Genomic DNA, 12,270 nt, shown 5'->3' on the forward strand with positions numbered 1-12,270 from the left:
TCGCGCAGCCTTTGGCTCGCGCAGCCTTTGACTCACACAGCCTTTGAAAGCAATTTGGGGTTCAGTAACTTGCCAAAGGACCCTTCGACTTGTAGCCTGGAGGAGCCGGGGATCGAACCTCAGATCTTCTATATTTGAGGAGGAGCAATTCCAGCAATGGCCTGAAATATATAGAAAGGGGATGATCAACCCCGAAATGTTACATTTGTCAGAAAAAGTTTGTTTTGAGGGTTACCTTACAACTCTACGTACATTCTCATTAATTGGAAGCAAAAATGAAAGTACTATCTCCACAGTACTACAATTTAATCCAGATTAACGACTATGAAGCTATGAAGCTATGAAGTCTGTGCATTGTTGTCATCTTTCTACATGGAGAAACGCACTGAGAAAGAGAATTAACCCCCCTGTTAAAAGAAATGCATATCACAGCTCTAACTTTAGCCTTTAAAGCTGCAGCTGTGATACGAATCACAGACGCATTCAATGCACATGCACATACTGACAAATATGCAGAATAAATATTCGAGCAATGGAATGCCATTTCATTCAATAATAAATTAATAAATACGTAAACAATTAAATGTGCCTATGAAATAAATCCTGAAACAAATAAATCAGGGAGTAAAAGTATAAATAAATATAAATATATAAATACAGCGTGTTTGCCGTAGATTGTACTGTTAGCACTGTTAGCTACGAGCCAACGGCTGAGGCGTCGCCATGTTGAGAGGCAATCAAAACTTTCCTAATGTTGTATCTTGCACCTTTAAAAGTGGCGTTCCATACTGAGCGGTAGGAGGGCACTTCTTATTGAAACCGGGCAGCTTTCAGCTGATCAGCCGTGACTGGTGCCCAATGGGCGGTGGTGGGAAATTAGTTGTCAGATCCACAGCTCCTCCAGTCTTCATGCCGAAATGTCCTTTGTCCTTCCAAAGACTGTGACATTGGTGTATGTCTGTGTGTGTGTGTGTGTTTGCAATTCCATTTAGCATTTAACGTCTGGTCTGGTCTAACGTTTTTTTTTGCCGGTCACATTTACACATGCGTGCCTACAGCATGATAGTTTAGGTCGGCACACAGCGGCCCAGACATTAACGTCACACACACGGTTCCAGGACAGTGGTGACATAAGTTACTCTGGAGCCTCGCTGTCAATCATCGTACAGAAAGAGAATCGGAATCTGCAAAAATGGCTTTTCATGAAACAATGTTGCCGTGGCATGGCGGCCATTTTGCACGATTCACCTCGAAACAGGAAGTTGTTTTAACTCGAATGTACACTATCTAATATTCCCCAAACGTATCATGCTTCATAAGAGCCCAGGCCCGAAGATCTCTACATCTCAATTATGACACATAGTCATAGCGCCACCTACTGGCAACAGGAAGTCAGCCTCATGAGACAAACATCGCTGCTTGCAGCTTTAATGAGGTTTGTTTTTCTGTCACCAGTTTGCTATGATGAGGATCTGACGGATGGGCTTTTCCGAACACTGTACCGACTCTGCAGTAACCTCCGTCATACCTGCACCATCTTCATCTCCTTAGAGAAAAGGTAAGGAGGAATCTACATCAGGGGTTTGTAACTTAAGGTCCACTTCTGATCGTTAAAAGAAATTCAGAGGACCACCTTCCCAAATATGATTTACTATCAATTATTTCCATTATGAATCCATATTGAATGTATTCATGGCTATATTTCCTCACCACACGATTTGGAGCTTTCACTGCTGTCTTGATATGTAGATTCTACCCATCTTTAAGTTTCTTCCTGGTAGTCAGGTTTTGCAGAAACATCAATACTGATGCTTGTTTGGTGAGTGACTTTTCCACAGCAGCTTTTGGAATATTGGATTTATTTCATTCAACTGATGAAAAGTGTTTATCTAGCAAGCAACCAGCGCGATGACGTAAGTCTTGACCGCACGGACTGTGAGGGCATCTCCACGCCCACCTGCATTTAATTCATTAATAAATATACTCTCAGCCAGTTACATGACTGGGCTCATAGCAACAGCTGCACCTGTAAACAATGACTCAACAAGTTGTCCAGGACATAATACTGATGGTGCAGAGCAAAGAGCGAACACAGAGCACAAAACCTGTTGATATGTCCAATTATAATGTGTGAAAAGGTGTTTTTTGAAGATGTTTATATGATCTCATTAAACCAATAATGTTTCAGTCAGATATTACGTCATAAATTGTCGAATCTTATTGTAAAATGTGACATAGTATAATTTGCCCGTTTATGCATCTCAATAATAAAACATGAAACGCTACCTTGGCTTTTATAAAAAGTAGGAAAGGAGGCCGTGCTACACAGGGAGCCCCGTATCTCCCACATAGACCACCAGAATACAGAAACCAGTCTTCACTGGTTGTTCTGTGCGGTTGTGAGTCTGAGAACCAGATGAATCTCTGAGCTCGTGTTTTATTTGCTCTGACAGATGTGTCTGGTCTCCCTCATTGTTGGACATATTTCCATATTTCCAGCAACTTAAGATCTGACCTTTTGATATGTTCAAAAACAATGCAGATGTGGAACTTCCTGTGAAGCCACTAATCACCTCTGTATTGAACGAACTGGACTGTATATTTTCACTAAAATATTTTCACCTTTTATCTTCAAATTTTGATGGCAAAGACACAAACACTTGACATATTGATGCGACATCATCACAGCTCATCGCTACATCACATGTTCCGTTGCTCTAATTAGCTGTTCTTTTAAACAGTTAGACTTTTCCTTCAGATTGAATTAAGTTTCTTTGTGGGGGAGAGGTATTGACCGATTAATTGGCTATTGACTTTTTTTCTTGTCAAAACTATAAATGCTTCTCTGGGCCTTTTGCAGTCTGTTGACTTCTACTGCACATACACAGCCTCCCTGTATTGATACTGTACTGATATCGTACACACAGTGATATAGGGAGCTTGTTTTGTGTCATTTTGGGATTTATTGATATGCGTTAACATTTTCCCATTCCGCAGGCTTAATGATAACCCTCACAGATCAAGTTACGAGCTCTAATCCTGTTTCCTGTTGTGACTGGATGTCTCTCAAGGATGAACTTCACCCTGCGACACATGGATGTTTCTTGCGACGCCTACAACCATTTCAGCCACTGCCTGTTCCAACTGGAGGACCTGGTGGACGGACGGTGCAGCTTCAGAGTGGAACAGCTCCCTTCTGACTTCGCACAATTTCTTCTGTATGAACGCATAGAGCAACTGGTAAGGGAAACACTCACACACATATTCTAATAATTGAAACAAACCTAAACCTTAAAGCCTTTAATCTCAAACCTGAATCCATCTTAATTAATCAGAACAAAAGGCATGAGACGTACCCAGTAGTACTGTGTCTGAACACACTCTGTGTAGAATCAGAATCGGTTTATTGTCAAGTACGTTTGCACATACAAGAAATTTGGATGGTGATTGGTGCATAACAATAAACACAGAACAGTATAAGACATCATTTAAAAATATAAACATGGAAATTTGCTATAGAATAAACCAACAACCAAATCAAGAGTATGTTAAAAATAAGTCTATTATTAAAGTGTCTAGTGTGTATTTAAAGTGACTTGAAACAGACGAAGGAATGAGGCTGCAGCTGTGTTGATTATAATAGAAATGAAAGCTTCAAGCATACACCATCCCGCATGCTGACAGGATGCTGGTTGACCACCGGACACTGTGCACACCAGTTCAACATCTCTTCTTCCTCAACATTTCTTGAGTCACTGCCCCAAGCCAGGAAGGTTTTATCGGGCACGTCTAACTGGCAAGAGGCTCTTGTGTAGAGCCGGAAAACGCTGGAGGTCTACATATACCTGGTCTGGCCTTGGAACACCTCTGGGTCCCCCAGGAAGAGCTGGAAAGGTTGCTGGGTAGCCTGCAGCTCCCGTGACCCGGATCAGCAGTAAGGTTCTTATTAATATACTTCATTGTTTTCCTGTTTGTAGGAGCTGTGGAAGGTGTCCGTCACTCCACTTCCACTTCATGCGAGCACTGTGAACACTGCAGCCGCTCCTGAAGATACCAAACAGAGCTCCAGTTAGCAGTTGAAGGTTGTGTGAAACACAAAAACAGCTGTTCTTACATGTGTAAAGTCATATGATTTAGTGAGGTAATAGAAACGGGCAATTTGACATATAGAGTTCATCGGGGAGTTTTAAAAATGAATGTAGAATAATTTATTTTTTGATCTTGTTTCATGCATTTATGACCAACTGTCGTTAAAGCTATAAAGTCATGCATGTTTGTATAGTGTGTCTGATTAGAAACAAGATCTAATAAAGTTTTTCAGCACATCCGTGTGCTTATAATTTCATTCTGTCGACATGTTGAAAGCATTTAAATCTGATCATTGATGTGTTTTTGTGGCAGAACAGAATGCTGCATAAGTAGGACACGTTGATATCTAAACAGATATATTTAAACACGCTCATCACAACTAGAAAAGTCTCAGGTGTTTCTCTCCCAAACAGAAGAGTTGTAACTCTCTCAAATGTCCCTCCTGGCTCTCATACAGTCAAGCTGCTGGCAAAGACAACAGAAACAGGGATTTAGTAATTTTGTATTGTGCCCAACTTCCGTGGATCATAACATATCTGGTATGGAATTAATCTGCAGAAACTCCAGTTCAAAACAAGACCGATCACTTCTATGGATGTCGGTTTTTGAGCCATGACAAAGGCCAAAATGTGGTCTGCAACAGACTAGGTAAGGCTTGTTTTTAGCCAAGCAGATTGCCTTCAGGACATGTCCCCTTTGTCTTTGGTTCGGGTGAGTTGGGCATGGTGATGAACCTACAGGCAGCAGCCGGACCCTTCTTCTCAATGATGGTATAAAACAATAAAATGTGTTTTTCAGAAAGTGTGAGTCATTGCAGCAACAACCGGTCCTTGAGCATAGTCATAAATGACTCTGAGTACAACAAATATCAGGTCCAGCTGTATGTGAGATTAGCCATGGACAGACGGACAGACAGATTCACCCAACCGAACACAGGATTACGCCTGGTGCAGATAATTCATATCAAATAAATGAACTTTTGTCCATTCAGATGCAGATCTGTGAGTTGAATACTTAGATTAGTAATCTATATAATCTAATCTATATATTGTATATATAGTGATCTATAAAAATAATGACAGAAGCCCAACGGGTACTGCAGATGGTAAATGGACTGTAATGTTTTCTCTCTTCCAGTCTTCTGACCACTCAGAGAGCTTTAACACTACATGTCATCCTTCACCCATTCACACTGATGACACTGAAGGCTACCACCTGCCCATTGGGACTCTAACTAACCATTGACACCCATTCAATGGGGTTAAGTGTCTATGGACTAGCAGAGCTAACCCTCTGATAGAAGGACGACCCTGCTCTACCACTGGGCCACACTCAGCTTGTGATGTCTTGTTTGATATGAAACAGAAAAAGCCTCACATTTTGAAGTTATAACTATTTTTACTTTTCAAAGGTATAATATGATATATAATATAATATAAAGAACGTTTCTGGATGTGAGCAATGTCTTTGGGCCCAACATGGGGATGTAATAAGTAGGAAGTGCAGCCTGTTTATTTACCGAAAAGAAAATCATCTGCTGAGTTACAGAAGTCTCTTTCCTAATGTTAGTCTATGGGTAAATGTGTTTTTGAGCCCCATGGCATCAGGTGATAAACCTGGAATATAATCTATTTAATCTTATTTCCATACATGTATATTATATGAATCCAGTGGCGGGCCGTGCATTTTATACCTGGGCCTTCTGTGCTGTCCTACTGAGCTACGGTTATTTGTTTCTATTGGACACGTCGTCATAAACGGACAAGTCAGAATCGATGTAATTAACACAATGACAAGAACCAGTCACATAAAATGTCAAGCATGACAAATTCTGAACGCCCTCTGCAGTCCACTCAGTGGTTAGATTGAAGAGGTTTAAACTGTGGTTAGTTCAGCTGATACTACAACAGTGCTACACTTCTATTTCTATAGTGAAATGTGAAGAAACACTTTGCTAAAGTTAATTCCAGCTTGTTCTAGGCTGCTTTATTGTGAAACACTTGACACTGAAACAGGAAGCTGTTTGTCTAAGCTTCCTGTTTCTTTGACCAATGACTGTTGATTTCTTTTTTTCTTGTTCAACCGTTGCTCAGAGGATCTTTGTCTCTTTCACTTGCCAGTCTGGTTGAACCATTGCCTCAAATAGAAAGTAGTAGAAAATGGAACTCCAGTAGATATCCTTAAGTTTCCACTGCCGGTTTTGATCAAACATAGGATGTGAATGAGTAAAATAATAAAGATGTGTCAACTAAATGTTGGTACAGGGCCACTCTACAGGTCAAGGCCTCAAGACGAGGAAACAAAACAAAAGCAACTGTGAAAACACTGATCTCTTTATTGCTTGAACTGCTATAAGCAGAGAAACCCAAACAACCAGCATTTAAGCACAAACTGCCCAGTGCGTCTGAACAAAGGCACACAGTCTGACGGAGACTCATTGCTGGCTCCTCCATCAGCTTCTCTGATGGTCTGAAGGAGTGGAGCAGTGACATTCACTTTTTGCCTTCTAATGAGTCAGAAATAATGTAAAGACATAGCTGGAAAAAAAATACAGTACCAAGTCAAAATGGGTGCAACACTACTGAATTAAGACATCTGTGATAAACAGACATTTAACACTGGGTGTAATCGATAAACTCAAGATAAATGTCAAGGCCAAACCTGATTGTCAGGTTTCGAGTGGCTGGACTACAGTGCTGATCTTCAGAGAAGAGAGAACTGCAAAACAACAATCGGCAATGAGGATAAGGCAGCAACTGTTAGATGCTGACCGAGTGGGCTTCCTGTACATTTGTTCACTGTTAGATAGGACTGTGCCTCTATGATACTAACTCAAGTGTGTATCTTCATATGTAAAGTACACAAAGGTTGCATTAAATCCTCATGCTCCATTTGACTTATTCACTGACCAGCATTGACTGAAGGAAAGCTTTAGACAGACAGCTCTGGCTCTTTTCCTAAGGCTTGTAGAAGAACGTTTAAAGAGCTGTGGGTGTTTACGAAGCACAGGGGCTTCTAACGAAAGCTGACACCGAGTTGCTTTATGGGAAATGTAGGCTCCAGTGTTTTGGGAGCTTGACTAACTCATTTGTAACTAACTACATTGAAGTGTAACATATGAGGACATATTTTGCGGAGCGGCTGCTGCAACATTACAGCAAAGACAGCTATGTGCAACTCTGCGCTACAAAATGGGCCAGTCTTCTATTTAGCAAGGTACGTGTGCCCCTTTTACACAGCAATAAGTATCGATGTACTTTTCTTAATCACACTACAGATATACAGGAAATGACTTAGTTATGCCAATGAGTTTATTGGCAGTTTGGTTTCGAGATGTTCTATTATTATTTATTGTTTCCAATGTGTCCTTTGATGAATGCTGACTAGAGAGATTGAAATAGCAGAAAACATGAGTGATCAGACCTGATGGCCTGTGACACACACAAGCAACCCTATTTGGAACCGGGTGGCTATGCTGCTGCGTGTCAGAAAGTCTGATCTTCCAAGAGGTACCTTTTTATTAAGTATTGACCTGAGCTCCGTTTAAATGTTGGGATCAGACGAACTCGAAACAGTGAACTAAACAGCATATAAACACTTTTCCTTTGATTAAATAGTTTTGTATAATCACAAAATCTGTAAAAAAATAGTCATTTACTTGAAATATATAGATTTGTAGCAGAGGTGTAAATAGAACCAGCAGACCTGGACATTCTGAAGCGTGTTCAGAAAGTATTTAACAAACACTAAATGTGGAGAATTTCACCCAGAAATATAGTAACTTTTAAAGAGCAAAAGGTAAACAAAGAGAACATGTTATTTACTGATTAAATGTTAAAAAATACAAAAATGAAATCATGGAGAAAGAGCAATATAAAAATGTTGATTAAGATGTAAGAACCTGAACACAGAAGATGTTGAGCGCTATTTAAAATAAGCAGTGTCAGGAGAAATTGACCAAAATGGTCAAGTTTAACTGGAAACTAATTGTGCTTTTTTTTTTAAATCTCATTTTCTCTTCCTGGGTTAAAACACCCTCCATACTGTAGAAGTATGACTGGTACTCCTGCAAACTGTGTGCATGAAAAGTAAGACACGCAGCTGTATAGCATCTGACTTTAGTAGGTTAGCATGCTAACCTACTAAACTCAGCACTGCAGCTGAGCATGATGGGAATGTCATTTGTTATGCAGGTCAGAGACCAAAGCACTGGACAAATTTGAATTTGGACTTGAGGCTGCTAGAAGAGAAGTTATTACAATTCACTGAGAGGGAGACATGAACAGATCACATTATAGTTGCTGAGATATTTCAGTCCGGACCAAAGACCCAAACACATCCATCCCTTGAACCCGGCTGCTAGCTTAAAAATAACATCGAGACAAATGATGGCATACCCCGTCAAAAACATAAAGCTCAGTCAGCATGAAAACATCTGTACACCATCTCTGTGAACACTGGAGATCTCCAGAGCAGACTAAGCTACTAACTGTGCATCCACACCGTCAACATGTTGGACTTAATACTGCAAAATGGATAATGTGACAATGTTTAGGTTTGTCACCCCCATCGAGCTGTGGAACTAACTACTTTAAACCATTCCTATTCCAATGCTCCCCTTCATATCCTGTCTTAATAGGACATCAGCTGATGGATCGACATGTTCCATTGTGACTATAAAATGCTTTATATTTTATAGATTATTTCATCTGTGTATTTTGGATAAATATTCCAATTTGAATAATCTACTCACAGTGATCAGTGTGAAGGCACGGCCAGTCATGCATACACCATTATTTAAATCTTAGCTACACTTTCAAAGTGTGTCTATTTGGTTTTAGGATTACAGCTTCAGGCGATGAAGCTCAAAACTCATAGAAAACAAATCGCGTCACCTGAGAACTTACAAAAAAAATAAAACAACTAAGAGGAGTAACAGATGTATTGAAGTCTTCTTTTGGGGGGGTGCATGTGCATTGGTGGCCCCTGCAGCAGAGGAAAGGAGGGCCAGAGGGCCGACAAGCTCAGACAGAGAGGGAGACAAAGCTGTTGTACTGCTCAATGTTTCTCTTCAGGATGTCAGAGCAGGGACCCAGGACTCGCTCGAACCGGGGCCGGTCCAGTTTGACACACTTGAGGGGACCGCATGCAACAACAGTTGCAGCACGGGGCCGGTTCATCAGAAGGGCAATCTCACCTGAGGGACATGGGGAAGGTTCACACAGGTAAGTCACACTGCTGATGGTGTCCTGCTTGGCTTTGTATATGTATTTGGGATATTTCTAAATCCACGCCATGCTTCGAATGTTAACACGACAATGACAGCTGGTGGAAAGGTTCCTGTGCTGTAGATAGCAGATGTTGTCAGGGTCTTGTGTTTGTCTGACTTACCAAAGTAATCTGAGGGTCCAAGTCTGCCGACCTCCACAAACTCCTCGTCCTCCGACCGCCTCTGGAGCACCGCTGCTGTCCCCTGATAGCACAACAAAAACATCTTGAACTACATATCCCAGAAATGTAACATTTCTTTAATAAACGTTCAGTTTAGACCCTAAGTTTGCACACCACCCGCATTGTCGGCTTGAATTTTCAAAGTAACTTATCGCATTAGTTAACTTGCTCGCTAGTTACCTTACCACTTGGCACATTTTTCAATTCAATTTATTTTTGTATAGACCAAAATCACAAATTCTCCTCAGAGGGCTTTACAATCTGTACACATGTGACATCCTCTGTCCCAGGACCCTCACATCAGAACTCCCCCAAAACCCTTTAACGGGGAGAAAAGAGGGAGAGACCTGTGGGAGAGCAACATCTGTCCATCCTCTATCAGAAGTGTGTCATGTGTACAGAATGAACAACATAACAGTTACAACATTTTACACTGTATATGACAAATTAATGGCTTTATGTGGCAACTGAATGGATTATGTGTGCTTATAATATACTAAAGGGTTTGTTTCTATAACAATAGTAAATACAGCCGGTTCATCCCCCATACACAGTACTGGAGCTTACGATACCTGTGATCACACCTGTCTGCGATGAGTCAGGTGGGATTAGTTTTAATCATAAAATGTACACAGTCCGATATCAAATAAATATACATTTTATGATTAAAACTAATCATTATCAGACATTGACACTGTCCCAGTCTGCTTTTTCGTCACCATACCGGTGACACCAGGGACTACCCCCACCAGCAGGTTGATCTCACAGACAGCTGTTCCACTGCCTCAGCTCTCTGGGTGGAACATCATTTATATTGCCAGGATGTAGGTTTAACAGGGGTACCACACCAAAGAATGTGTGCGGAACCAAATGTCCTGTACCAACCGATCTGGGTTGACTAGAGCTTGCAGAAGGTGGTGTGTACCTCCAGGATGATGAAGAACTCATCGCCAGGCTTTCCCTGCACCACAATTTTCTGGCGGTCCTCAAACTGCACAGTCTCCATGGCGTCAGCCACCGTCAGACGCTCCCACTTATCCAGAGACTCTGTTCAGGAGCAACACTCGGGTCATCAGGTCAAAGACAGCTTTGCTTTAAAAACAAGATGGTCCAGTCAGTCAATATGATGAAAAACAGAAGTTCTTACCTAGAATGGACACCTTGCTGAGGAACTCCTCATACATCTTGCGCTTTCTCAAAGTGCTTCCCTAAAAAGCAAAAACAAATACATTGTGACATTTCCTCAACAACTCATTATTCTCATAACTTTATGGTCAGCTTTGTCATGTACCATCAATCAGCCTACCATCAATATTCTCCTGTAGCTGTCTCTGTCAATGCCCCACAGCTTAACATTGGACTTGGCACGGACTGTAGCTGCTCGAGGGGTTCCGTAGATCAGAGCCAGCTCCCCAAAACTGCCTCCCTCACCAATGCTGGTCACCAGTTCGTTGTTCACGTATACCTAAGAGGAGCCACAACAGATGTGACCAAGTTTCTAATGGCAACGCAGGGTCACAAGTCTCACCTCTATCCATTACAGCTTCCACGTGACAAAATGATGCTAGTCTATATACAAAGTACGGCTGAAAGACCATCCCCTAAGGTCTCTATGCAAAGCCACTGCCTCATAATTATCATTATGAGTGTAAACAGCAGACCCATCCAATCATCTCATTATTACAGTCCTGTAAGCATTTGATTTATGTATTGATTGTTGTCAGGATGTAATGACAATTTCAACAAATATACAAAAACTAATTGTACAGGCCATCAGATTAAACATGAAATCATAGCATAACACAGCATATGTGGAAAACAATGAGGCACTAAGAGTAACATTTCTGTTGCTGAAGTTAAAGCTCTGGTGATATAGATTTCTTGGCCACTTGGGGGCAGCAGAAGCAGCTGGAACATAACTCCACAGAACAATAGGCTTCATCAGGATGTTAGTTCTTCTTAGTAGAATACAAACGAAAGATAACTATTTTAATTTGTAATACCACTGCCTAAACAAACTAAACAAAAACATAAGAAAGAGATCTTACATCCGTCTCTCCCAGGTCAATGACATAGAAGTTGTCTCCCTCATCACCTGGAACAGGAGCAATGAAGAGGCCCATAAATGAATGAACACAATCTTTAAATGAAATGCTGTGTGTAAAACTCACCTTGTTGGATGACAGTTTCTCCAGCAATGTAGTTGACAGAAAACATTGCGTCAAAAATGTCACTGGAGGGACAGAAATCAAGGCGATTAGCTGGAAATCAAAAAGGGTCGTTAACTACCAAACGGACGGGTGGCGTTACCTCCTCTCATTGTCGTCCAAGTGGGCAAACAGCACGTTCCTCTCCATGGCTTTGGACAGGGCCGCCATGCTCTTGTAGTCTTTCGGGATGACCTTAGATGAAAAAGCTTGTTTAGATTTCACAGGAACATTTCAGTGAATATTAAGACTACGATATACTAGAATCACAATCAATATTGCAAGTCAAATACTTGTATGGAAAGCCACACTATTCAATATTGGATAAATAAATAAGCCTATGAAATAGCAATGAAATAATTAATAAATGAAGCATCAAATATATTAATACATGTAAATATGAATATATAAATGAGTCAATATAGTATATACAGTAAATACAGTGGGTACGGAAAGTATTCAGACCCCTTTACATTTTTCACTCTTTGTTTCATTGCAGCCATTTGCTAAAATCAAAAAAGTT

General features: G+C 40.8%; 2 protein-coding genes across 3 annotated transcripts in view; one reads left to right on the plus strand and one right to left on the minus strand.

The window, feature by feature from the left end:
• mettl22 (methyltransferase 22, Kin17 lysine) overlaps positions 1 to 4,883 on the plus strand; it is a 20,181-nt gene extending 15,298 nt beyond the window's left edge. For both annotated transcript variants that reach the window (XM_031871098.1, XM_031871099.1), the window contains exons 10-12: positions 1,456 to 1,558; positions 3,072 to 3,240; positions 3,978 to 4,883. In XM_031871098.1, coding sequence (XP_031726958.1) covers positions 1,456 to 1,558; positions 3,072 to 3,240; positions 3,978 to 4,073 — 368 coding nt within the window. In that variant the 3' untranslated portion in view covers positions 4,074 to 4,883. The remainder of the gene's footprint in view (positions 1 to 1,455; positions 1,559 to 3,071; positions 3,241 to 3,977) is intronic.
• A 1,518-nt stretch (positions 4,884 to 6,401) lies between these two features.
• Positions 6,402 to 12,270, minus strand: part of prkar1aa (protein kinase, cAMP-dependent, regulatory, type I, alpha (tissue specific extinguisher 1) a) — an 11,487-nt gene continuing 5,618 nt past the window's right edge. Inside the window, exons 4-11 of the mRNA XM_031871103.1 lie at positions 11,851 to 11,942; positions 11,712 to 11,773; positions 11,589 to 11,635; positions 10,847 to 11,005; positions 10,688 to 10,748; positions 10,466 to 10,587; positions 9,481 to 9,562; positions 6,402 to 9,286 (exon numbers count right to left, since the gene is read on the minus strand). Coding sequence (XP_031726963.1) covers positions 9,114 to 9,286; positions 9,481 to 9,562; positions 10,466 to 10,587; positions 10,688 to 10,748; positions 10,847 to 11,005; positions 11,589 to 11,635; positions 11,712 to 11,773; positions 11,851 to 11,942 — 798 coding nt within the window. The 3' untranslated portion in view covers positions 6,402 to 9,113. The remainder of the gene's footprint in view (positions 9,287 to 9,480; positions 9,563 to 10,465; positions 10,588 to 10,687; positions 10,749 to 10,846; positions 11,006 to 11,588; positions 11,636 to 11,711; positions 11,774 to 11,850; positions 11,943 to 12,270) is intronic.

The sequence above is a fragment of the Anarrhichthys ocellatus genome, unplaced genomic scaffold, assembly GCF_004355925.1.
Source record: "Anarrhichthys ocellatus isolate YVR2014 unplaced genomic scaffold, GSC_Weel_1.0 scaffold56, whole genome shotgun sequence".
In the NCBI taxonomy this organism is placed as follows: Eukaryota; Metazoa; Chordata; class Actinopteri; order Perciformes; family Anarhichadidae; genus Anarrhichthys; species Anarrhichthys ocellatus.